Here is a 27,769-nt window from a genome sequence, read left to right on the forward strand (position 1 = left end):
AGTACTCCTGTCTGGAAAGCGGGAATGTTTCAGGTAATCTACGTCGAAACAGCAAGTATAAACTGTTACACTAGACTCCACGTTCATCATTAAAAAGCAGGATGTTTTGTGCTGCCATGATGTCATGAACGAACTCTATGAGCTGTAAACGGCGTCGCTTCTACGTTACTTGAGGCGAACTTCGTGGCATCACGGTACAGCTGCGAACGTATCTTGACATGAAGCGGCTGTAATTGTCCCACTATGTGATGCAGGGTGGCAAGGAGGGTGGTACCAGTCGGGGCAAGACAGGAACCAGCACTCTAGCCACGGTATCCATCGTGCCACGGGCAGAGGCCAGGTCGAGCACGGAGATTTCGCGAAAGCCGGGGGCGGGACGGCGCTCAGGTGGCGGACCGAACTTGGTTGAGAATCCCGAGGGGCTCGACGAGCAGCCCTTTGAAGAGGGAGAGCCAGTCGCCGAGGAGGGTGACCATGGCGTCGACCACGGAGTTATCCCAAGCGCCGAGGAGCGCGCCGACGAGAAGCCAGGTACTTGTTAAAGGGACCCTGAAACTATTTTACTGCAAAGCAGTGTACCTCTAACCAGCCAAGGATATTTTCGTGTCTGCGTCAGCAGAAAACCCCAAGGCTACTACTGGTTACAGGTTACATCCACGCTGCACAGACCACTGGCACCGCCAGGGATTAAGCCACGGCCCCAAGAGAAGGGACGCGAGAGCTCGTCGGCTTGCCGACCAAGCTACACCCACACGTGGCGATGGAGGGGGGGGGGGGGGGGGGGCAGAGGGTGGTTTTGTATTCAGCGCCTGAGGAGGAGGAAGAGGGCGCTGATTGGAGGCGACACATGAAACAAGACAGAAGGGAGGCAGTGAGAGAGGTGACGCCATAGTCGCGCGTGCCGACCTCCTCCTTAACCTTGGAATGGCGCTCCTCTCCGTTTTGTTTCTGCCGATACACTTCCGGGTTAGAGCGGCGGACGCCGGCCGTGGCCTACGCGGCCAACCCCAGGAAACAGCTGGCAGTCTTTGGTTTCACTCTTTGTAGAGCCACGTGTGTGAATTCAAGTGACGCCGTATGGGTAATCGTTGTGGGTGTCGTTTACAACTTTGCAGTCCGACCACCTTGACAGTGTGGATAGGAACCAATTTTGGTCAACCTTTTCTACATGTTCTAGTGTCTTCTAAAATCTGCTAAACTCATCTAGTACTTATAATGAGGGGTCACAAAGTGCCTCAGCCAAAAAATACTGCTTTATGTCTATCAGATATTTTGGACATCCGCTAGAAAGAATTTTCTTTCGAGAGTTTTTGCGTCCTTTGAGCACACGATTCACATCATTGCAGCAATGTAGCGGCTATTGGCCGCTTCATTTCTGTTGCAGCAATAAACGCATTCGATTAGCTACTTTAGAAAAAAAAAAAGCCACGAATAACAGCGGAAGCGGAAGGCTGATAGTTCTGCCACGGCGAGCAAATCACGCAGTGTCACTCCGTGCTGATGATATCTCTAGTTTTGACAATGCTTAGAGACGCGAAGGAAAGTGTGAAAGCGTTCATCCGAAGTGTTTCAGAGTCCCTTTATTACAAGAGCACTGCTGCCAACCATTTTCTTCGAAACGTTCGCCTCTGAAAAATGTCAGACCCAAATCCTCGTGCGAAAAGAGCAGCAGCAAGACACTACCATACTTCGGTAAATATTTCGGTCATTAGCATACGGTCAACGTATCTTGATGATCATCATAACTACCATCAGCCTGAGCCTGCCGAAGGGCAAAGACTTCACCCATAGACCTCCAATCGCTCCTCTCCTGGGTTCCCCGAATCCATTGTTTGACCCAAATTTTTTTCAACCTGATCTCCACTAAGCTAGAAGCCTTCCGCTAGTTTTGGTCCGGTCTTTCAGTAGCCGCTCTATTACCTAAGTGGTCAATTGGTTGCCACTTTAGCCATTTCATCATAACATTTCGTGGCCAGTCCAACTTTGATTGTTAGCACAAATCTTCTACTAGAAAGAGGGGAAATAACGGCAATATGACCTTTTAGGGGCGAAGCTCCTGAGTGGCTCGGGCTGCCTGCGTCTCCGGTCGTCGTCTCCTGTAGTCAAGGTGCTGAAACACCGGGACGCTCGTTTCCCAACGCCTCGCGCGATAATGTAACGCGTAATAAAAGAAAAGTGTATAGTAGATAAAACTGGTTCAAAATAAACTAACACGATTTAAAGATTTGTGGAACGTTCGCTGCCCCCTTCAGCAATCGTGAAGCGCAATGAGAAGCTGTTTGTAGACGGGTTACAATTTGTTTTACACTCAAATACACAACGGCTCTCGACGCTAGGCCTGATCGGGTCGGGTGGTCGGTCGATGCAAGAAAAGTCCTACTCACCTGGTGCCGGGACCTCGTTTATAACCGAGGTAATGTACAGTCGCCAAAACATTTTGGCTCATAGTGAGTAGGGCATATAGACAACTCCGCAATCGGGACTTCCTGGAGGGCAGACGGTGCCCAAGAAACCCTCTAGCTGTGCTTATCATAACGATTGATCTTTATGTACTGTGGATAAACAGGTATATTGCTGTTATGCAATCACGCCCCCGACGTAACCAGTGGAACTTACTGATCCACATGCACACAAAACTAACCGAAAACCTGGAAGCAGAGCTCTTCTTCTTAGGGGAAGAAGAATTCTTGAGAAAATGGTCTTGTCCTTTCATTGAGGTTCAAAACGGGCGAGTGCACTTGAGCTGCACTCCAATACACGGGTTACGCTTCACGGGAACATAAAAGGAGGCTTATAAAAGCGGGTGTGCCTGAGCCGCACTCCAATACATGGGCTACATTTCAGGGAAATAACGGGAGGATCATAAAGGTGAGTGCACTTGAGTTGCACCCCAATAACGTACGGGTCAAGTTTACGGGAACATAAGGGGAGGCTTTTAAAAGGCGCAGGCGCCTCGGGCGGGGGAGACTCTCCTCCCGCACCTGTGCACTTGGCGCCTCACTCTGCTACAAAGTGAGCGGGCTCGCAAATGTAAGCCGCTTACTTGCGTTTTTACAGGTGTAAGCCATGTGGTGCGGATGTAAACCGCGTGATTGTGTTGCTACTGCCAAAGGCAGTTCCAATTGCATTATGTAAACAGAGGTCATGTTCAGAGTATCCAATAAGTTTTGTGGCCCCAAATGGGAAGGTGGGCCAAATAAGTGTATGTGGTACAGTCAACAAACCAATGGTCGGTTTCTTTTGTATTTGTTTTTGCATTTGAATGTTTTGAAGTTGCGTATGTAGCAAGGAAGACCCGAGTAAATGAAACGTCTTGTGTAAAGGGAGCTGGTGCTTGGGGTGGGGGAGTAGTTCCCCCCCCCCCTCCCAGGACACAGGCTGTCCTCTCAGTGCACAATTTATGTACCAAGAAGTGTACGTCATTTGCATTCGTGTTCATGCAATGTTAGTTTTTCACTCATTTCGTATCTACTTTGTTAATAGCAAGGAGAGATGTCGTCCTGCAGTGTAACGGACGGACCGAGTATGTAAACGTGGAAAAGCGTAACCACGTGTGTTTTGTACTTCCTCTTGTTACAAGAGAAAATAAAAATTCCTTGTCCTAGTCCCCAGGGTGACGCACGGGCATTGTACTGCGCTCGCGTTGACCCCGGCCCCTACCCAACCTGGGTCAGATGGGGCATGCAAATTGCTTAAATCACGTTCAACGCAAGAGAGGGCGCCACCGCCTCAGCAAGCGCGCGATTGCTCCTTCCACGGGCGCTTCTCCGGCGCCCAATGAGCGCACGCCGTGTGGCAAGAGAGAAACGTACAGTCTTTAAATACACTTATACCCTGCATGCTTCGCCACTCCCCAGGTACCAAGTCAGTGGAGATGGCCCGCTTTTTGGTTATAACAAACGACAGCTCGCATTTTTGTTGCTTTTGTATGTTCACCGCAGTCTTACGAGTGCGGTGCTTTATCGTGACTTCGCGCGCTCTTCGTCTTGTTTTGCTCGGGCTTCTTGTGCTTTTGCACCTCACTGAAGATTGTTGATTTTTTTGTGGGCCTCATTTCAATAAATGAGAGAAATGATTTATATCTCAGCGTTGTACTTACGGTGTCTTGCACGAAAAGGTTTCGGACTTCAAGCGCCGCAGATACACGCATATTGTTTCCCGACCTCAGGTTTATGAATGCAGTGTTCTGATTAAAACCAGACTCGCTATCACGCCGAAAAGTATACCATGGAATGGTTGGCCCTTCTGTTCTGCTTTAGGCGATGACTGTGAAACAACCAACGAAAGTAGGCAGGAAGCACTGAGCTTGGCGTCGTGTGCAGTTTGAGAAGATCATAAAAAAATATGTTTTAAAAAGATGTAGACAATGATTATTCCACTTAAGTGTATATCTTAAGCGTTTAGGTACGCCCATATAAAAAGCGTGGGATACGAAAAACTAAAGGAAGATAGACTAGAAGGCTTAGAAAAATTAAAGTATTAGCGGTGAAATATATGAAAAGACGTGGAGAATCGAAGACAGCCGATATGACCAAAAATGGGCAAATTAAACGGAAACAAATAAACGGAAAAATTAGTAAAAAAGATCTTTAGTCGTTACTGGGCAGAAGAACTGTATAGAAGAAAGCAAAATCTTAAGTATACTCACCCTTCGAAAGAGGCTCCTCCGTTTTCTTTCTGTCGACGCACAGCCGGGCTAGAACGGCGTCATCCGCCACTCTAGCCTGGTCCTGGCCGATGCTCCTGCGTTGCGGACGCTGGCCGCGCGCATGCCCGGTAACGGCTGGCAGAATCTCTGGTTTCACTCTTTGTAAAGCCACGTGTGTGAATTACAGTGATATCTTATGTGCAATCGTTGTATGTGCCGTTAACAGCTTTGCTTTCCAACCACCTTCACAGCGTGGATTGGAGCCAATTTCTTTCTTTTAATTGTTTCTCGCGAACTGTTAGGCTACCAATAAGCTACGTTTGCCCCGTTGTAACGACTAGATTTCCTAATTTGGAGTGGACTACCTGACTAGGATGTTCCCCCACCGCCTACGGTAGCACTCATAATAAAAAAAAAACGATAGGGATAATAAAGAAACGTTTGCCACTCCACTCCACTTCCCTGACGAAATTATGACCACCACTGGTAGACCGTTTTCATAAGCCTTCAGTCTCCCTAAACCACTCATGTGATGATAGTTTTTCCTACTGGCCATTAACCTTGCAGGTGGACGCGCAGAGAAGGAGCCAGCCAAAGACGACGCTTATGATGAGGACGCCGAGAAAATAGTGGGAGGTGAGTAAGCACGATGGCTGTCATATGCTGAGAGCCCCGCGTACTGTTTGGAATGCTTCCAATACCACGTATGAAATCCACATATAGAAACGCCCCCTAAAATAAGGAGAACTAAAGTTAGAAGAAAAAACTGTGGTTAATTCCTCTGTCATAGGAATCGGTAAAACACGAAAGTGAAATGTGCAGCGAAACCTGCAGCTGAGCATGATTTTCGGGTTGGAGGCTGTCTTGTGGGTGTGCTTGGCGAGCGACGTCTTGCTGGCGGGTCGGTTCCACAAAGGTGTACAGGCGCCATTTACGTGATGGATATGAAGTCAGTGAAATAGTGGTTAATCCCGGCATAAAACACTCTCGTGTTAAAGTATAAAACAGGAAAACGAACTACCATAAGTATAACGTACTCTTTAGTACTAAATGGTGCTTCCCCGCAAGGAGACCCTGTGTGCAGAGGTGCACCCTTTACAGGCCACTTGCTTCGTTGTACTGTCGTCATTTCTTTGATGGATATGACGTGACTGAAATCGTTGTGTATCCCGGAATAAAACACATTCGTGTTAAAAACCCAGGTACTTTTTAAAGGCTTCAAAGGCATCTGGTTCATACGGGATTAGGACGTAATAGCGCTTAAGAATTATCAGCAAACAGTGCACACACACTGCAAACGCCTTGTGATAGAACTTCCGGTTTACCCTACATATCTCTTGTCTTTGTACTTCCCGCTAACTGCAAGTGTCGCCTTCATCGCCCAATCAAAGAAGCCCTCAGTACACTGCCTCATGTCGGATTTTGCGTTTAGTTATTTCTGTTGCTTTGTAAGCGTTCCCATGCTCAACGGCATTTACCCCTACCCCTAAAAAAATCGCGATAAGCTAATTGTTCTTAAAAGGACCCTGCAACAGTTTTCTCGACTTTTCTTTATACTCTAACTGCTTTTAGAACGCAGTCAACAAACACATCCAGTACTTAGAATAGGGGATCGCGGAGTAGCTCAGCCAAAAATTACTCATCTATGCCCATGAAAAAAAACCCCTTAAAAACGTGTTCAAAAGATTTTTATCTCTTTCCCGGTATTGCCATTATTTGAGCGCCTGATTTACGTTAGAGTGATGTAGCTGCTATTAGATCCTTTCAGTTGCAGCAATATACGCATTCGGTAGCCACTTAAAAAATGGCCACAAAAGCAAAGCGGAAGCGAAATGCGGAGTTGATGCGACGAGAAAATCACACAGTTCCGCTTTGGGCCGGTGATTACGGTAGATATCACAATCCTTTTTATCTGAAGGAAAGAGTGAAAGCGTTTATGGGATGTGTTACAGAGCCCCTTTAAGCTTTCCATTTCAAGGTGTACGGATATGATTGCATAAAAGCAGGGCACACCTGTTCCTCATCACTGTCCACCTTCACATCTTGTTTAGGCTTGGAATGATCAAAGATAGGGCTATACTTATTTTAGGGGTGAAGTGCCTCACGATCTGGGGCTGCCGGCGTCTCATGCCGTCGTCGTCTGATGTCGTCGTAGTATCATGTAGTGACGGTAATAAAACATCGGGAGACTTGTTTGCCAACGCCTCGCGCTAGAACGCTTCGTGCTTCAGACACAAAACTTACAGCAAAGCTGTATAAGTCTACCTCCCTTGCCCCCAACGGTTTCATCTCCGTGGGCAAAAACGCCAAGGCACCAAGAATACTTATACACTGCCTGCTTCGCCCCTAACAAGGTTTTACGTTAGTGGAGATGGCCCGGGTATCCTTTTGGAACCTAAATGTGTTAATTTATGTTTTTCTTGACAAACACCACATGAATTTGCCCTAAGTGTTGTTAAGCGTCCTCAAAGTGTATCTATCCAAGCTTTATTTCTTGTGCGCTATCTTGCTTTAGAAAAAAAGAAAACTCAATAAACCTATGGCTCTGACCACTTTCCCAGGCATCAAAATGATCCCCACAGCCCGTGCCCGCCCCCGCAAAGGTAAGACTCCGCTTTGTTGACATTGAATGCCACTGCGACAGGACAGAAACTACAGGGCGGGCAGTGTCTTTGCACACAGGCTGACAGGAGACCACAATTCCCAGTGCGGGAATTCGGGATGCTTAGATGCTGTTGTTTCGGGCTACCGAGTCATTCGCGCATCAGGTCTGCCGCTTCGGCCGTGCCTTAATGTACAGCGTTGTAAGAACTTAGGGTGAACTCAAGGAAAATTCATGAAGTAGAGAATCAGGCCACCTATTTAAACTTAAAAATTGCTCGGCGCTAAAACAGGGACCAAGCAGAAACACCTAGATGCAAAACTGTGCCGAGCTTCAAACTAGAAGCACGCCTAGAAGCAATAGGGAGCACAACTGTAAAAGTGCGAATAATGGTGGTGGCCACCTCTTTGAGCACTTCAAACGATGCAAGTGTAGCCCCCTGCTAGACTGCATAAATTTTTTTGAGGAGTAAGCGGAAAGCTTGAGCGCGAAATTCTTGAAGCCAATTTTATGAGACAGGCAGGGGAAAACTGTGTTAGTACTCCGTTCATATCGTTGTCAAATAAAAAAGAAGCCTTGTTAGAAACGTGATACACTTTGACGTCACAATATTCTTAGTATTTTAGTTTTTGCGTACATAAGAAGCGTCCTTTTCCAATAACATCAAGTTGGAAGTTTGGCACAGTGTTGTGTGTACGTGTTTCTTCTTCGTCCCAGCTTTAGCGCAGAGTTATTTTTAAGCATAGTGTACCAACTCGCCCACATCAAGCTTTTGTCACCTATTTAAAAATTTCCTCATGGAGGGACTCGGCCGAAATGAATGCTACAGGAGCATTAACTAGCGAATGCCTTCTAAAAATGGCTGTGGCTTAGCCCCACAAACCTTGGACATGCAAAGCAAAAGCTTGGCTTAGTCTGGTTGAGTCTTGGTTTCGCTTGCTTAACCTTTGAGTTAGCTGTATTGCCGACCACGTCAGAAAGCCGCTCGGTTCCGTGCAACGCTCACAGAAGGTGGCGAACGCACCGTTCCTCTTCGCCGGGTGCGAGAAAGTCATGTTGCCTGAAAAGACCCAGCGCCGCTTGCATGGGAGGCTGCAGGGGTGGTTGGCTGCCTCAGCCGCAGTGGCGATGGCGACCGCTGTCGCTGCCCGCAGGCGCCAACAGCGGGTTCGGCGATATACGCGATGCGCTTTGAGCGGTGTGTCACCAGGGGTGTGTCTCCGGTCAAAAGGTCATTTGCGCATCCTCCACGAAACCGCTAGACGAAAGTAGTAAAGCCTTGCTTAAAAAGATACTTGAGAAATGTGCACTATTGTTCAAAAGTCTGAGGGCAATGCCAGGAGTGTCGAGGCCATAAAGAATTAGAGCAGTAGTAGAAATAGACCATCTGCATGTACACTGGGTCACAGTTCAAACGACTCATATGTAAAAGTAAACCAGAATAAAAGGAATCCGAACCCTCACACATGGTTAGGATGCACCTTAAAACGCTTTATCCCCTGACTGCAGCGTTAAAGAAGGTTGACTTACGGAGTAAAATATAAAGCATCAGCTTAATTTTCGAGATCGGAATGTTGTTGCACTAATAGAACAAATAACGATTTCGCCATTAGACATTAAACATAAGGCATTTTTGGTTGAAACTCCTGCTAACGTCGCTGGGTTCTGGAAGATTTCGGCCTGTCAAGATGTACTTTCACCAAAAACTTCGCGTGCACCCAACAGAGAAAAATTACCATCCCATCCACAAGATAGTTCAGAGAAGCGCGAAAGCTTTCTCACATCAAAGATGCATCGAATGTGCATAAAAACCTTCGCTATGTAAGAGTACGTCGATCTTCGCCGAAAGTGCGTTCCATCAATCGTCAAACATTCAAATCCAAAATGGCGAGCAAACGAAGAACGAAGCCATCAGAGGATTTTTCGCGCCCTAAGTGAACGCATCTACGAGCGATCTGAATGTGTACCGACACGTGGTTATGAGGTAAAGGTACACAATTGTACTTCTTCTTCGTAATCGATGCGTGCATTGTCTTATGCAGAACCGCTTCCTTTTAGCGATTTTTAAGTGACCGTTTTGGCACAATGGACGCCCGGTTTCACGCACGCGCGGTGTATCCAGAAATCTGATAATTATCAGAGTTGTTCGGTCGACCAACCGTTTCATGGGTAAATAAAGGCATTAGTTTTTTGACAGGACGCCATCTCTGCACTAAGAAAGCTTTCGCTTGAAGAAGAAAACGTAAATGAGCCAGACTAATAGTCAGTAGCGGCCTCTTGCAGCTTCCTAACGGCTAAAAACCAGCGAGATGTTCCTTTCCTGCAGTTTTGAAGGCCCCTGATCTGATCTGCACCGTGGGCCCTACTCTGAACGACGACGTGGTGTATCCCATTGCGGGTAATCTCTGTGACCTATACGTCTTCACGCACGTCACCGTGGTGGGCTCTGATCTTGGAACCAGCTACGGAATCAGTTCGTACATAACCTTCCGCAAGGTATGAGCACATCGGGGAGCTCCCACAACGAGGGAACTGTGGCAGGGGCCCATAAAAATGCTGCGCTGAAGTTTTGTGACATGCAGCGCCCTGTGCCCTGGTTGGTAATATAGGAGACACCCTCCTCGGTGCGTGTAGGAACTGGCTTTCCCAGGGCCTAATTTTGTTGATCCTTAAAGAAGTTTAGAGTGTATAAGTAAAAGCATAACCATAAATGCCTTGATGAGGTAAAAGAAAATTTAAAAGCAGTAGATTGGTTTGCTCTGCCGCGAAACCTCCATTGTGTTACCGCTCAGTGATGACTCCGGATAGGAATGGGGTGGAGTGCATTCGGAAGGCATTCTCAGATAATGAATGGCAGCCTACCATTGTCCCTCAAGAAGAAATCGTATGACAGCTACATCTTACCGATACTCACCTACGGGGCAGAAACTTGGAGGCTCATAAAAGGGTTCAACTAAAATAGTGAATGACTCGGCGAGCAGTGGAACGGGAGATGATAGGGGTAACATTAAGGGACAAGAAGAGAGCGCAGAGGGTCAGGGAGCAAACGCGTGTTAAGGACCTGTTAGTAGAAATAAAGAAGAAATGGGTGGGGGCAGGGCATGTGATGCGAACGCAAGATAACCGTTGGTCATTAAGGGTAACGGAGTGCATCCCTAGATCCCTAGAGAAGCCAAGCGTGGCAGGGGGCGGCGAAAGTTAGGTGGGCAGATGAGATCAAGAGGTTTGTGGGGATAAATTGGTCGCAGTTAGCACAGGACCGGGATAGCTGTAGATCCATGGGAGAGGCCTTTGCCCTGCAGTTGGCCCAGATAGGCTGATGATGATGATGATGATGTCGTGGGTCAATGGTGTGATTAGTGTATGCAGTGTAGTGGATACTGTGGGTTCATTTTGACCACACGGGGATCTGTAAGAGGCGCAGAAATCTTGACGCACGGGATTGTTGCTTTTCGTCTCTATCCGAATAGCAGCCATGATGGCCAGGATCGAACCCACGCCCATTGGTTTAGTAGCAGAACGCCTTGGCCATTGGGCAGTGGTTAGTCTGCATTCAATGGGTGCTTGGAGATCGCATGTGATTTTGTGCGGTTACAGAACAATTTCAGAGATATCAAATCTGACTAACACTTCTGGAGATGGATGATTACGTGGTTTACGATGCAATGACGACATGGATGGTTGCTTGACTAGCTTTTAAGTGTTTAGATGATGTAAGGGCAGCAAAGGCAAAATAGCGCCACTTTTGCAGGGTGGGTCAATGGGAGCCGGATCCATGTGCGCTAATAAAATGTGAAAGTGGAATACTTGATCCAACATTATCGTACATTCTTCCTTTCGCTTGTATGAGAAAAAAGAAATCATTTTAGAGCAACGCATTCAAGTTATATTTTCTACCCTGCATCGCTGACTGAACAGGCCAAAATAGGTGTAGTTACTATGCATGTTCGTTAGACTTAAAAAAAAAAACGAGAACACATACTCGGTCACAGGAAACTGAATAAGCTGAAACTAAGCCAAGGGGAATTAATGTACGCAAGAAAAGCATCAGATGTGAAAAAAGGTAGCCTTTTTTGGCATTGTGTGCGTACCCATGTACAAGCCGTTATGAACCAACGGACTCGTGAGACATGATAGGACAGGTTGAATAAGGTATTTGCGGACAAATTTTGGGGACCGAGACATCAAAGTATACAACGGCTTCGTTTGTTGACTTTATTGTTGGATGTTTAGGTTCGGTTCTAGTGTCATGGTCCCCATAAACGTATTTACTCATCACAACCTCTGTGCACAGTTCCAGAAGTTGCTCACTGTTTCAGAAACAGCTTGAACCACTGCCGTCGTAATTTGAAGACAGGTTGAATTGCGAGTGCACTACGTAAATGTTAAGCCATGTTTAAATGCAAGTGCACAGTATCTCATGGAATTTACGAAGCACAGAGAGGCGCTTTGAGAGGCTTGACGATAGTGCTAAAATGTAGAACTCAATTAAGAGTTGAGCGAGTCCGAAATAAAAATACGAAATTACCATCCCTTTCCAAGGAAACTCGAAAGAAGCGCGTAAGCTAAAAGTGCTTCCAACGCTCGCTGAAAGTTTGTCCAATCGGTGCCCCAAAACTTCACAAACCTAAATTAGAAACAAAGAACGAACCCCCGGACGATTTTTCGCGCAGTAAGTAAACGCTCTACGAACGATCTATATGTACTCCAATACGCGGTTTGCAAGATAAAGGTATAGTATTGTACTCCTGCTTCATGATTGATGCGTGCGTTGTCTTATATAGAACTGTTCCTTTTTCGCGATTTTTCAAGTAACCATTTTGACATAATGGAAGCCAGGTTTCACGTACGCGCAGTGTGTCCAGAGCTTTTCGGTTGACCAAACGGCGTTGCGCTGCTGAGCACGAGGTCGCGGGTTCGATTCGCGGCCGCGGCGGCCGCTTTTCTGATGGAGGCGAAAAGCGAAAACGCCCGTGTGTACGAGATTTCGCCGCACGTTAAAGATCCCCAGGTGGTCAAAATTAATCCGGAGTCCTCCACTACGGCGCGCCTCATCGTCTGCGTTGCGTCGGCGCGTTAAAACCCTACAATCAATCAATCAATCAATTGACCAAACGGTCTATGGGGAAATGTATTAAGAAAGTATTCGCTTTAAGAAATTGCCGTTTTCTTGTTTTAGTGCACAAGAAAGATGGATATAGGCAATTGGAATCAAGGTGGAGAAGAAGTTGGCAGTGGAGCTGAGGAAAATCAATGGATTTAATTCTAGAATCCAGAAGACAATCAAAGGCTTGTGCCAGCGCGCGAGAAAAGAGGAGCCGATATTTTAGCAGGTGACATTTAAGTTGGTTACTAGGCAGTACTGTTTATCAAAAGTTGTGGCCTCGCACTAACCACCGGAAGTTTGGAATTACCCAACAGACGTAGTTAAAACCCAGCAAGGTGTTTCATCGTGTATATAGATGTAGGTTCAATTCTTGCTTCGCACGACTAAAGGAACAGGAGCTGGATAACTGGAGCCCACTTGAACCAGCTCTGATAACAAGAACGGTGAGGATGGAACAACTCATTCGCTGTTTTTTTTTACTCCTAGTGTCAACGCACTGTTCGAATCGCCCTTAAAGATCTTGCAGTGCTTTCTGAACTGGTGGTATAGGGTTTGATTATGTCAATCTCTCGGATGCTTTTGCATTGTAGCCGTTTGTTTGTCACCTTGTTTCTCAAGATATTTTTATTTCGATATACTGTTGCAATGAATTCGAACTGCGCGCGCACGGAACGCCTTAGTCTGCATTTGCGGTTTCAGCCATCACAAACCGGCACATAACGCTCACTGCACGGTCGATTGAGAAAGGTATCTGGTGAATGGCCAACTTTTCTCTTGTTTTCCTACCATCTTGCTGCAAGTTTTTTTTTTCAGAGAATTCGTATCTGTCGAACTTCAACAGATGGCGCAGATGGCCGGTGACAGCGTCCGCTTCGGCGTGAGCCTGTCACCTGCGTATGTAGAGGCGCACCCGGAGTACCAGCCTAGCGTCGGAAGCATGATGCAGCGCCTGGAGGACGAATACGGCATCGACTCGATCGGCGTACTCGGGGCAAGGGTAACGCCGATGGGCCTGCGGCCGGGCCTCGCCATCACCAAGTGGATCACGGTAAGGCAGCAGGGGCTTGCGTATACCTGAGAAATCTCGCTGCGCGATGCTAGAGGCATTAAAAAAATTCAAGCGGTTCCACTCAATGTGACAGCTGTCGGAAGTGCAGAGCAGTTATTCGCAATAATGGGCTGCAGCGCCGTTATCCGCTCACTGCTACCACCCAATGCAATTCAAATTTCCCGCCGTTGTAGGGCTCGCGCGCCCCCTGCCTGAAACTGCGCCAGCGGGAGTTCTGTTCTTTTTGTGTTTTCTTTTTCTCCCGCACGTGCTGGCGTTACACTGCCACTTTTTTTCTCTTACTTTCGGAAAAACCAACACAAGGAGCGTTCCTAACTAAATTAACGCGGGCGCGGCCGGTTAGTTACGTATATTTTGCCTCAAATGTAGCTACAGTCTCCTTTGCGCTAAACAACGGGGAGATGTATGACAAGCGCAAGCGGTTCACTAGTTTCGAACGCCTATAATTATATGAACCTTTTGGGTTTCGAAGCCTCTGGGTTACGCCGCGATGACGGAACGCCGTGTGGTTCTACTACCCCGTCTTATTTTCCATCCGTCCCCGTTGTCATATTCAATAAGTGCTTACTTTCCGGAGCAGCATTAGGAAAATATTAGTTGTGGTAAGTATGCAGACTAAAACGACATCGGCCGAATCAAAACGCACCCTCTAGTCGCTCCGACGTCTAGGAGGCTGGCTAAGTCAAGGTGAGAGCAGAGTCCTTCAATGCTTTCTGGTGAGAGTAATGATCACGTAAAAGGGAAACAAGGATCGCCTTTTATGGAGAAAGCGTGACGGGTCAAAAATAAAAAGGAGTCAATAAAGAGGGGGCAAATATACACAAGAATACAGCAAAAAAAGGGAGAAAAAGGTGCCAAAGAAGACAGCAGGAAACCTCGTGATAGGTTTGGCAAACGGGGAACGGGGTCAGTTATCCGCGGCAAACCTCACTGAGAAGGCGTCAATTTATAACAACGTGATTAAAGGACTCCACGTGATTTCTTTCCATATATTTAAACACAGAAATGTCTTCAGCATTTTTATGTCTGTCATTTAGAAATTGACGCGGTCATGAGGGGCAGAACGTATTCCCCCATAAATACTCCTGAAATAACAATAGTCAATTTGAGTACGCAATTAAAAATACCAGCAAAATCCGGGAAGGATTGCTTAGAATCATTACTAATAAAAGTAAAGACAAAAGGCATCATGACCCCATTGTGAAATGGGCATCAAAGTACAAAAAATAAGTGATACACGAGCACTGGAACTCAGAAATAGTGAAATAAAAATACAAAAGAAAATGGTCCTAATGATGCAAATGTCGTTGCGACCTGCATGCATGAAAAGACACAAAAACAAATAGGATGACTTAGAGCCCAAGGAGGTATATTAAAAATGAGGCAAAACAAATTTGTAAGTGGGTTCAGGTCACAGGGGCACACAATACTGGACAATAGTGGAGATAATACTGGACATGCCATCAGGTTGACTTTTTTCAGCATTCCTTTTTTACACGGACACGAAAGAAAGTTAAACAGCGCATCCATTAATGGAATTTCCTTTGACGATGAATTTGCACACTACGCGTGACTAGCGTACTTCAAGGTCCTGTTGTACGCTGAATATGGCCTGTAGTCCACTTACTGCAACTTTGCGTAGAGGTCGTCCCAGTTTGGTGACATGCTCCTATGACGGATGGGATTGTAGCGCTGTTAAAGCAGGTTTGTAGTTGCTAATACGATCTCGAAGGCTTTTTAAATCTGTCCAGTCTACTGTGCAGGGCACAAGCTGCCTTCAAAAAGGTAACTCATGCTTTTGCCGCCGCAGGTACGGTTGCCTTGTATACAGAAATAGAAACGTGATCTGGGGTCGGCGTGATGGGGGACTTTTTCATCATCGTACAAAGCTTGCACCAAGCTTTACCGTTGAATTCGCAACATGTGTTCTTATACAGTTGGAATTTTAGATGACTGACGTCGCAACGTCTTTTATGTTCCTAGTTCTCCTGTACACAGCTCGGGGCGATTGTTGAACAATGCGTTTCATCTCTTCACTTTGTCTAAGGATTTTATGGGGCCTATTGAGCATGTTATGTGCGTTTACATACGAGCACAGTAAGTAAGAATGATGTTGCTAAAATAAAATGGAAGACTTATCGTTGTAGAGGAGGTTGATTCTGTCTTTCTTCGACGTGGTAAAAGCGCGAAACAACAGCGACATGAGGGAGAATGCTAAGACAGGACGGAAGCTAAATCAATCACGTGGAAGTTAGAGAAGGACTGTGCTCAGTGTACTGGTGAGAAGACTCCTCAGGTTTCTATTAGAAGTTAGACTTCTGTAAGAAGTTCTATCACCAGTTACTAGATTCACTCGATTCTAAGCAACACCCGATTATAAGCCCCCTCCCCTACTTCCGGGAGAAAATTTGGAAAAAAAAAGTTTGCAATGCGAATCTCAGCACCCCCTTTTCTAAGCAATCCTCGCAAGGTGGATTTCAGACGGTGGTAAGCGGGCTCGAGTTCACGTTGTGGGCAAGTATTTTTTTGAAGTTATCAATTACAAAGCTCTTCAAAGTAACCGAAGACGACCTGCTGGGGGATACTGAGATCGGCGGCCCAAGCGACAAAACTGACTCTGATGGTAAAGAAGGTGACTAGGTATGATACTTCTGTTGCATGTTGGCCAAATATAACATTATTCCTTGCGCCCGTCTCGCTGAGATACGGCCACGAAAAAAGTGGTGGGGTGGGGGGTGGGTTTCATTTAGGTTCTTTTAGTCTAAGCACCTGCCTCGCTTTGGGAATCGCGATCGTGGAAAAAAGGGGGTGCTCAGAATCGAGTAAATATGGTAGTTAGAACGTGTGCGTGGAACTTTCGATCTTGTTGGCTTTTGCATCTGTGTCATCTGTCACAAGAAGCTGGCACTGTTGGCGGCGGAGGATGTTATTTCGAAGCCTTTCCGAGTTTTTCAAGCGACTACCAGGGGGGAAGGTAGTGACAGTTTTATCGCACTCACTTTCAAACTTCATGGACCTCCGCACATCATCCCACCGTTGCACATATTTCACCGCACAGCCCATTCGTATGATACTACCCGCCCCATGCTCGCACTACCACGTTTGACGCCTCTTTTTCCCCTCGTACAGCAGTGGACTAGAACGGTCTTTCCCCTGACATTGCAGCCACCACGTGTCCATCAACCTTTGCGCAGAGCGTCACAGCGCAGTGTTCTATATGAACACCTGTACTTGTAATTAACTCCGATTTGTTAGCCCACCCCTTATGTAATTCTCCCTACATGGGGTTTGTAAGGTAATAAAGGGAAGTGAAGTTCCGTATTTTGCCTCCACCAGTTCTACGGCCGGGGACAATGCCCTTAAAGGGGCCCTGCCACACTTTTTCAACGTTTTTTTAAATCTTAAACACTTTCAGAACGTAGTCAACGAACACATCAAGTACTTAAAATAAGGGGTCTCAAGTATTCCACCCAACAATTACTGCTCTGTACCCATCAGATAACTTGGAAACCTGCTAACAAAGTTTTTCTTTTTACTGAGCCTTAGAACTCTTTGAGCGCTCGAATTACGCCAATAGCAACGTAGCGGCTACTGGCCCATTCCTTCTGTTACAGCAGTAAACGGATTCGATAGCCACTTTAGAAAGAAGTCACAAAGCAAAGCATAATCTGAAGGCGGGCTGTTCTGCTGCGATGAGAAACTCTAGCTAAGCAGTGCTGCTCCGTGCTGTTGATAACCATAGCTTTGACAATGCTTTCAGACGCGAAGGAAAGAGTGAAAGCGTTTATCGGAAGTGTTGTACAGTCCCTTTAAGCTTTGTTCCCGGCTTCGCAGGGCCTGTCCTCGGTCCAGGATCCTCGGCGGCAGCAACTGTTTCTGGGCATCGTCCTCGAGGCGCACTACCCATCACTCCGGCTCGACAGTGACCGCCAGCGAACCCTGGCTCGGACCCTGAGCACCCAAATGGAGGCCCTCAGGCGAGTAGACTTTGTGAGTGATAACGCAGGTCCCTAGAACACAATACCGCACAATGTGCCGTCGCATTTAGCGTAATTGTGCATAAAGAAATTTGCGCTGAAACAGGCGAGTCAGCGTGTCTTGAGGGCGAATAAGTCAGCATCTTGTTGGGATGGCCGAGAGTTAACACTACAGATTTCTAGTTTTCTAGTTTTTCATTTCGCTTGCCTTTATTGCAGTGTTTTTTGTACTCTTCTGGCTCCATACACGTCTGGCAATGCTGTACAAAATTTTCAGCTTGGTGACGAAATGTGTTTAAGGGTTTCTACTAAGTTTTAAAATGGTTACGTCCATTTCCAAATGAAGTTTAATTATCAGCGCCAACGAAATGTACAGAGTGTCACGTCGTGAGTGCATGACAAACCTAATTGTTGCCTATCTTGTGAGTGACAGCTGCGTACACTGATCTAAATAGCAAGTTGTCAGCAGCAGGCCACGTGGAATTCGGTATTAAAACCTGATCGCTGAATTGCAGGGTTTAATTTTAATAACAGAACCTTGGTATAGCTTTTGCTGTGCGCCTATGTTATGCTTAGAACGTATCGAACTTTTTTTTCGTTTTCTGTTACAATTGCTGACACGTACTTGCAGTTAGGCAATGAAGTAGACTATCTATATTCTTTCTTGAACAGCACTGTATAGTTGCCGTGCTGTGCTTTGAAACTGAATGGTCCCCGTGAGCTCAAGCCTGTTTTGAAAATGTGACGAGAAAAAAGCATAGTCACGTGGTGAGAAAACAATGTGTGCAGGCACATTCTTGCATAATGCCCAAACGACGAACGTTGATCTCTGGGCGGTAGTTTAGGCAGCATCGGTGTGGCACCAATGACTCAACTACGAAACACGGGAGCCACTCCCTTTTCAGTTAGGGCACACACACATCGAAATCAGGGACTACTACCAAAAGAATAGTGCCACCACAGGGAGCCTATGATGCGAGGACAGTCCAAGGACACCTAAACACTTAACGGTTCTGAAGCGAAAAAATTAACGTCCAATTGAACGCCGAACCCGCTTTGCTTCCGCAAGGTTCCAGAGAGGATTTGTTCTCTCACAGCTTGACATGATATGCTTCGTGATCTGGTTCCCCATTACGCTGTCAAGTGGTTTTGATGGGTCTCCTACGCGTCGAGCCGCTGCTCGTTTGTTTATGCTACTGCCTCGGCTGCCAAGGTACGGGCGAAACCTCGGGAGGGTTGATTGAGGACGTCGAAACTGTATGAAAACTTAACCTAACATCGCTCAGCTGGAGTTGAAGCGTCAGAAAGATTGGTGGGGTTTGCGGACATCAACTTGGATTACAATAGTTGATAATGAAGCTGATTAAGAAATTGATGCTTGTGTTCCTGCTTCTACGCGGCCCTTCCGCAAAGGTATGCATGAACGTAAAGATATACATGAAAATGCCTATTTCAGTTGGGCACAACCTTGCTTCAATTTAGCATGGTAGCCAGTAGCAGGAGGAATGAGTTGGTCTCTCCGTGGTGCAGGGTGGACCTGCTGGTTCTGATAACGCACCTGTGGAACGTGGCATCGCTGCATGACGCCACGAAGTGTGTCACGCAGCCTACCTCCCGCTGGACGAGGCAGGCCACGGAAGACAAGATGCAGGCCACAGCGCCCGACCTGGTGAGATGCCGGCCGACTTGGGGTGAAGAGTACAGTGACCAGACGTCCCGATTTAGGCGAGACATTGCCCGGTTTTGCGGGTGTGGTCCCGCTGTCCCGCAGCCTGCTTATGGGACGGTGTTTTGTCCCGCTTTCGGCCGGAAAATTGAAAAACGGGTATCAATTAAGCCCAGTGTGACTAATGAAAAGCTGGAAGAATGAAAGACTCGAAAGAAACCGTTTGAAAAACTTCAAGGATTCAAGGAAAGAGAGCACGATGGAACTAAGCAAGAAAGTGTTGTGTGTTCTTTGCTTAGTCCGAATGTCTGAGCTGTTTTGTTTAAGTTACAGTGTACCAACAATCCGTTCAGCACACCCTTCTCCGTTTGAAGAACGCTGGGTGGACGTGCTTCAGCACTTATTTACTTATTCAGCAAATAAGGCATCATTGCTCGTCGAACAACGGCCGAGAGAACTACCAAACGTGTTATCTTCCCGTTAAAACAAAATTTCACTGAGCCTTAGTCTCCCTTCAAGCTATGTGCCACGTTCTTCCTTACATCTTCCAAGCCCACTGCCCCCCTCCCTTCCCCCGTTCCGCTCTGGGGTCCGAGGTATACATATGGTGTCACTTTAGTCAGGAGTCGTGCCATTCGTTCTTCACTGTACAATCGTAGACAGGCGTAGCTATATGCACAGCGTCATATTGTACTTTAGCGCGTAACAGATCGAACATTCTGAAGTAAAGTGGTTCACACCAGTGTTGAGGACTTCAATGGAACATTAAGCAGTGCAAAAATTGGGACTAAATTAGCTTACGCTAATCAGATAGCAGAAGATGGTCAGTGGGAAAAGCGTTGCTCCAGCTAAGAAGGTGGACGACTGTACTCTCGTTCACCATTGTTCAGTGCACGAATCAGCGTTAATGAGACTAGGGCGAAATATACACTTACAGCTGCCGGTGAGATTACTGAATCTGCCACCCAAGGTTAATGTAGTGCCGTCAAAAGATTCCTACTAGTAACGTATGGCTTCAATCTATAGTCTGAACTTTACGATTTTTCACTTTTCAGCGCGAAAAGACTTTTGAGATGAAGGACTTGACAAACAATTGCAGGTGTTAAACGAGGATTGCACCTGTATTCGTTTATCCCGTCCCTCGTCCGGAAAAGTTTTGTGCGTTCAACAATGGTTCATTCCTTCCCCATTTAATGTCGCCTCCGTTGGTCAGCTGTGGCTTCGCTTTCACAGAGGGCTAGTAACGTGTTCAGAGCATAGCAGGCGTGAATCAACCGAAAGGCAAATAAAAGTAAAGGTTAGGCCAGTTTGGATAGGCTGACAAAGTCAGGGAAAAACGATGTGCGCTGAACAATGTGAGCCAAATCGGACAGTGTACATTGTCCCCGGGAGGCCAGCTTAACAAAGTTAATTTCGTTTTCTTTTTTTAAATCCACCATTTCTGTGGCGTTGTGGACTGCGCATGATAGCCTTTTTGTTGGCCGTTAACTCCCCTCCGATGGACTGCTATTTGACGCCTTCTTTTTTGCGAATCACCTTCTATTCTACAGGGTGTTCAAAATTAGGTCGACAGGTTTTTTTAATTAGGCGCTTAGATTTACGTGAATGTCACCTCTACAGCGAAGTTATGCGCCCGGGGGGACACAAAATTAGGTCGTAAGTATTGATGTTGGTGTCTTAATAAACTAAAATTTATTAGTTACTTTATAGTGGCTGCAGTAAGCGGGAGTGTTTGTATTGGAAAGTTGGACGCAATCGGTTTTCTACGCAGTTTCATTTGGCAGAATTCTGCTAGCGCATCAGCATTCCGATATATCTAACTAGGAAGTTTAATTGCCGTTCGCATGATTACGCATGCTAGAAATCGAAGAGCGGCGCAAAGCTCCGCCCTTTTTTGTGTGTTTCGATAGCGGTTCCGAGTACTGTAGATCGCGATAACGCCAACCAAAACTTAATGAGTGCCAGTTATCACTTCCGCCTATACCTCCACCACGTTGTCGAACAGCAGGCACGTCACAAAAGGGAGGAGCTTTGCGCCGGTATTAGCTGTCTAGCACGCGTAATCATGCGAACGGCAATTAAACTTCGCAGTTCTATATCTGGGATTACAGATGTGCTAGAAGAATTCTGCCAGATGAAACTGCGTAGAAACACGATTGTGTCTAACTTTCAAACACAAACATGCCTGGTTACTGCAGCCACTCAAAAGTTAATTGATCAATTTTAGTTATTAGGCCACCAAAATCAATTATTACCGCTTAATCTTGTGTCCCCCTGGGCGCATAACCTCACTGCAGAGGTAATCTTCACGTAAATCTAGGCGGCTAATTAAAAAAAAAAAACATTTCGACTTAATTTCGATCATCCTGTATATAGGTATTTAACAGACCTGAGCAAATATTGTTTTGAGCAATCAATATAATAGGCATTTTTAATTGAATGAACACTCCTATACTTGGTTATGTCATTGTGTTTGCTTCCGATTCGCCATAGAATTTCTTGTGCAAATTAATTGTAACAAGTTCGAAAAATTCCCTCAGTAGTAGTAGCTGGGAAATTCGTTTTTATATACACATATACCTCGTATTCGTGACAATTGCAGTGCTTTCGCAATAATGCATGTCCTATGTGCCTCTTGAAAGTAATGATCTCGTGCGCCGAGAACTGAAAACGCCCGTATAAAAACATTTGTTGTTAATACGGCGCAGTAAATAATCGAAGCTCTGTCAAAATTCCTTCAACGGTGACAAGTTTTAAATAAACTCACTCATGCAGGGTACGCCAATGTGCGTCAGTTTCTACAAAAAAGGAGCTAAAAACAATTGAGGTTTATGCAGAGGTGTTTATGAACTGAGAAGAGGGCAAGTATGATATTCTCTTTGCAGGAAACGTCTGCACGAATCCTTGGTTACTTCAAGTCAAACGCCACACGGACTTTTTTGTCCATGACAATGGCCGTTATCAGGCGAGTAAAATCCTCTGCATGCAGCCATCCGACCTTCAACCTGGTCGCGTTGCGCATAGTTTAGTTTTGTTAACATTGGTTCCGGAGAAGAACGGGCACGAACGTGCATGTGCCAATAAAGTGTTATGCATGAGCCAATGAAGTCACCCCTAACTTAATAAAGCTCGCTGCTGGGCTAATCGGTTCAAGGTCATCATAACGGTGGTTAGCGCTTCAAGAAACAAGACACACGATAGAAAAACAAATTTTCTGTCGTGTGTCTTGTTTCTTGAAGCGCTAACCACCGTTACGATCACTCCTGACTTTTATCACGTCATTCGGTAGCAGGAAACGAACCGCGACAAGCATCGGCCCACAACGGCGGTGCCTTACGAACACGGGATACGCGAGGGAAGCGACGGTTAAATGTACAGCCAACCTATTTTTGCGGAGTAAATAGTGTCTACCCCAAATGAAAGAACATCGCCTCAAACACCTTGTACCGAAACTGCTCTTGTGACAGCGCCATAGAATGTTTGAAAGCGGAGTTTTTTAGAACGAATGTGGGTGACCATGTCAGTGAACCATGGGGCAATATAATTTAAGAGTACGTGAAGTGAAAAGTGGTAGCTAAAAATTTTCCGAAGCTAAAACAATAATCGAATGCAGTCTTACTTATCCTTTCCGCGGATTTTTAATTACGCATTGAAACTGGCGGAGTTGTTTCTACTCGTACGGTAGTGAACTGAAGCAAAACAGCGCGAAAAAAACGAAGGACGGGGGAGAACACACGCACGAGCGCTGACAACAACTGAGCATGTTTATTGCAAACGCAAATATATACGCTATACAAACAAAGAACAAAAACAAACACAAGATATGCAGACAGCGTAAGCATTTTTTCGCCGCGCCCGAACTAATCACACCACTCTGGGTACTGCTTCATCCTTTCAAATATAGCATCTCTTTCGCAGTTAAGGTGACCGATGGCTTGCTGACGCACTTATCCCCTCTCGCGGCGATTTGGAATGCTTCAACAATTTCCCGCGTGATTTGGTCCTTGTGCTTCTTGATGAGATCGCATCTTTCGAGAAGAGGCCCACAATTTTTGCAAGATGCGCAGTGGATGGCAAGGTTGCTTCCTGTGCGATTTTTGACTGTATTCGCGTGTTCTCTTAATCGGTCGTTTACGCATCTTCCTGTCTGTCCAATGTACGAGCGACCGCAGGAAAGTGGAATGTCATACACCACCGCGGTGTCGCACTCCCGATAGCGCTTGTCATGCTTCTTACTGCACGGTTGGGCCCTTGGCGCGTCACTATTCACTCGGCGGCACAAACCGTTCAACTTGGTCCTCGCCGAAAAAACTACTCTCACATCAGCTCGGTTTCCCGGTTTTTTCGGTTTTTTCGGCGAGGACCAAGTTGAACGGTTTGTGCCGCCGAGTGAATAGTGACGCGCCAAGGGCCCAACCGTGCAGTAAGAAGCATGACAAGCGCTATCGGGAGTGCGACACCGCGGTGGTGTATGACATTCCACTTTCCTGCGGTCGCTCGTACATTGGACAGACAGGAAGATGCGTAAACGACCGATTAAGAGAACACGCGAATACAGTCAAAAATCGCACAGGAAGCAACCTTGCCATCCACTGCGCATCTTGCAAAAATTGTGGGCCTCTTCTCGAAAGATGCGACCTCATCAAGAAGCACAAGGACCAAATCACGCGGGAAATTGTTGAAGCATTCCAAATCACCGCGAGAGAGGATAAGTGCGTCAGCAAGCCATCGGTCACCTTAACTACGAAAGAGATGCTATATTTGAAAGGATGAAGCAGTACCCAGAGTGGTGTGATTAGGTCGGGCGCGGCGAAAAAATGCTTACGCTGTCTGCATATCTTGTGTTTGTTTTTGTTCTTTGTTTGTATAGCGTATATATTTGCGTTTGCAATAAACATGCTCAGTTGTTGTCAGCGCTCGTGTGTGTGTTCTCCCTCGTCCTTCGTTTTTTTCGCGCTGTTTTGCTTCAGTTCATAATGAACCAACTGGCCCCCCTTCAGACATTAATTCGTACGGTAGTGTTACGTTTAAGCGCCACATGGAGCCATCAGTAGATGTCCGAAATAGTAGTACCGAATAGAAATAATTGCGGCCAATTTATAGTGAAATGCCTTGTGGTTAACCAACTACATAAAACGCTGGCTCACATATGCGCTGATGGATCTGGACTCCACAAAAATCAGTTTGTCCCGTCAGGAGTCACTTACCACACCAAGGAGGTCCGCCTACAAGGCTTCGATATTGAGGCACACTGAACCTCCCCTAACATCCCTTTTTTCAGCTAGGTCTCGCGCTAACCCATTGCATAAACTGTTTTATTCTGCTACTACCACTTCCACGAAAGCGTTTAATGGCAGCAGAGTATGGTGGATTCAGTAATTTTAAGAAAAGACTGCGCGTAAAACACGGGAGTATGACGAGAGATAGGACGGACGCAGACTCACCTCTGTCGTGTCTCTCCTCGTATTCCCGTCCTATATGCGCGGTTTGTTCTTCTTAAAATGCAACACTAACTAGCCCAACAGCATTCTGGGCCAGATTCAGTAACCTTCGTTGTTATTGCATAGTCTGAGCGCGCCGAGCGCGTACCGTGGTGGACAACAGTCGAGGAGGGTGGTGTGAACTGTACTTTTTATTTGTTCAAGAACAGTGCATTTAAGTAAAACCAAAGGAAAAGAGAGAGGGTGTGGGAAGAAGAAAATGAGCGGGTTCGGAAAAGTCACACAAAGGAGAGACCACTGAAGCTCGGTTGATAACACTGCACGTCTGGATCAGGCGGCTGCACAAAACATTTCGACGATTTACAACAATTGGGAAAGATATGTTATGGGGAAAGAATATGTACGGGATGGGGTGGGCGCTGCAAACTCTTCCAAATGATGACAATTGAGCTAACTCTGTTACTGAAAAAAGGATATACCACCAATGCATTATACCGGTAATGACATGGATCTGGAACTTTGCGCCTTACTAAACTACTGGAAAACAACTTACGTCGGCTTGATGGGGCATGAAACGGTGATGGGAGTAACACTTGCGCACAGAAAACGAGCTTCCTGGATCAGAGAACAAACGTGACTGGAAGATCATATAGGTTAAATGAAACAGATGCAGACTTCGGTAGGCCATGTTGTGAGAGGAGATGACAACGGGTGAACCACCAGTCTAACTGAGTGGATACCAAGGAGACGTGTCTAGAAGAAGAGGAAGGATAATAGCATGATGGAGGGACGAAATATGAGATTTTCGGGCAGAGAATGAACTGGAGTAGCGCCGGGCAGGAGTGGTTGGCTGTCAACGGAAGAAGCCTTTGTCCGGCATTGTACCTGAGTAGGCTGTTATTGTTGATGATGATGTTAAAGCGAAGCTTTCATCAGGACGGGGAGGAAAGGGCAGCAGACGAGGCATTGTGATTTAGTGGAGTGTGGAAGAGACGCCCGGGGAAAGCTGCTAGAGGCGGTTTGCGACTTTTTCTTCTTTTATGACAGGTTCAAGCTCAACCAAAATCTGGGCAAGCACCCCGTGCTAGGTTCATCGTGCCTCGAGGCCCGCACGACGTCTTTCAGCGAGACCTGTTCGAGCACCGTCCGCCATGGCACCCGCGGTGGCTTCGACAGTCGCAGCTTGACGTCGTGGTTCGCCAACACGGACAGCCTGTTCTCTTACGAGGACCGCGCCTCCATCACCGCCAAGGTGCCCACATTTGCGAAACTATGCGGTAAAGCGTACCCCGGCTAGAGACATTGGAACCACGAGCCCACGTCCGTAAAAGTTGCAGTTGCAAGAAAGAAAGTGCCCTAGATATAAAGCAAAAGTAGACGTTGAGGCATCATTAAAAATAGCGCTCGCTAATATCAATACCACCGCTGCAAAGCAGTTGTCAGGATACCACCTGGATATCTACGAGAAAGATAATTTTCCTGGGCGTTTAAATCTATTTACATGCATTGTAGGCGCACGCCTGGCGAAGTAGTGTGACTGGTGCTTTTTATATACACGCCAAACTGTTGACACGCAGCCACGCGATTTTACAGGCCGTAATTCATGTTGACCAACCTTAATTCCTCCTAAGTCATCTTATCCCTCATAATCCATGTAAACCACCATAATCTGTCTTAACCCAACTTAACCCAACCGAAAGGAACCGTCAGTATTCGCGCCTGAGCCTAGGGGGCAAAGGAAGGCAGATTACCAGATGGATAAATGCTCATCGAGTCGGAATTGAATATACCACAACTGTCCGTGTCGACAGGTGAACCACGTGTTCCTTTTATGCAGATGAAAGGTGTCCTGCACGTGCTGCAGAGCGAAGGAAACGTGCACACGGGCTGGGCGTTGTTCGACATACAGCACGAACTGCTACGCCCGGAGGACTGCGACCTTCAATTCCCTGGCATGGACGAGCACTGGCGACTGAGGGCGGTTCGAGACACACTCCTGTCGTCGCGAGTGCCTCACAAGGAACAGACGGACAGACCTCACGATCGCGATGCGTACAGATGACAACATCGTCGAAGAAGCACGCGTGCGGAATGAAAAATTCACGCACTTTCATATTGTCGGTGTCCGATTTTGCGCAAAAAAACCTCATGCCGGAATATTTTGAGAATGTGTCACGTATCTTCAGCTGATTACAGTTGATCGGCCGCAAAATAGAATGAACTGTCACCTAGTTGGCTACTGAACTGACTAGGGGTACATCTGCGGCATGTATGTGCACTCCAACTAGACAGGAAATTCACTCTATTAGGGCAAGGCATATAATTTAATGGATAATTTCGTTGGCAAGCAGACAAGACGTTAAAGGAGAGTCCGCAAGTCTGACTAAGACTATCTGTTGTCAACGTGCAGGTTTCTGTAGCCAGCCCGGCAACCAACATTACTTTCATGCGCAGTTTCTTCAGCATTTTTCATGCAGCAACAGTTTGTTTGTAGAGCTTTTATTAGCCACGGACAGTGTCGCTTTACCGCTGCCGCTACAGACGTTCGGACACGTAGCGTGCGTTTATTAATGAGAGAACGCTATGAATACTGCGAAATCGTTGCCTTTCCCGGCTTTCAGCGTGACACACTCAGGGTCGTGTAATTTTTACTTGATGTGAAACTCATATGTTGCAACTAGGGACAGAATCAGAGTGAACTAAAGGCGCGTCTTTTTTAAATTATTAAGCAAGTGGTAGTATTTTACCATCCGCAATGTGCTGTGCAATATACCGATTCTCTTCACTAAAAGGAGCTTTTGCTTAGATGCAATAATGAGTTTACCTTGAATGCTCTAGGTTCGGCGTGTAACGTAACAATAGCTGCTGACATGCAACAACTAGACTGCGCTAAAAGCGACGCCTATATTTGATTAGAAGAGGGCCATTCGAAACTATTGGTCATTTTTGCTTACTTAGCTGTGCACCAGTGCCTCAAGCAGTACTTTGAACACACTTCACCAGACAATAAAGCGCAGGGCCCCAAATATAAATGCCTACGTAATAAACAAACTGGGACACTCTGTTGCCGGCGGATGTACAGTCGTAAACGAAATGAAAAACCACATAAGAGCATAAAACAAAAATACGCACTAAATTGAAGGTTTGATTCAATTCATGACCGTCAACTAGCCGCAGAGGTTGTCTATTGTTTCGGGATTTACATATTGCTAAACTGGCACTATTTGTAACCCTGCTCTAGGTTCTTTCAGTTGTTTAT

At 46.4% G+C, this 27,769-nt stretch overlaps 1 protein-coding gene across 1 annotated transcript; it reads left to right on the top strand.

Moving 5' to 3' along the window:
- The first annotated feature begins 248 nt into the window (after positions 1–248).
- LOC144159986 (uncharacterized) lies at positions 249–26,581 on the top strand. The gene is made up of 9 exons (XM_077691613.1): positions 249–531; positions 5,216–5,284; positions 9,577–9,746; positions 13,208–13,405; positions 17,261–17,403; positions 18,934–19,072; positions 21,955–22,034; positions 25,558–25,762; positions 26,348–26,581. Exons 1-9 carry the CDS (start codon positions 249–251, stop codon positions 26,570–26,572), a joined length of 1,512 nt encoding a protein of 503 aa, XP_077547739.1. The 3' UTR covers positions 26,573–26,581.
- The last annotated feature ends 1,188 nt before the right edge of the window (positions 26,582–27,769 follow it).

The sequence above is a fragment of the Haemaphysalis longicornis genome, unplaced genomic scaffold (assembly GCF_048455015.1).
Source record: "Haemaphysalis longicornis isolate Haplotype H1 unplaced genomic scaffold, Haemaphysalis longicornis Haplotype H1 scaffold_10, whole genome shotgun sequence".
NCBI lineage: Eukaryota > Metazoa > Arthropoda > Arachnida > Ixodida > Ixodidae > Haemaphysalis > Haemaphysalis longicornis.

Coding starts and splice junctions, on each gene's coding strand:
- LOC144159986 (XM_077691613.1), top strand. CDS start 249: ATGCAGGGTGGCAAGGAGGGTGGTACCAGTCGGGGCAAGACAGGAACC. Junction 5,285..9,576: donor CGCCGAGAAAATAGTGGGAG/GTGAGTAAGCAC, acceptor CCTTTCCTGCAG/TTTTGAAGGCCCCTGATCTG. Junction 19,073..21,954: donor AGGCCACAGCGCCCGACCTG/GTGAGATGCCGG, acceptor TTCTCTTTGCAG/GAAACGTCTGCACGAATCCT.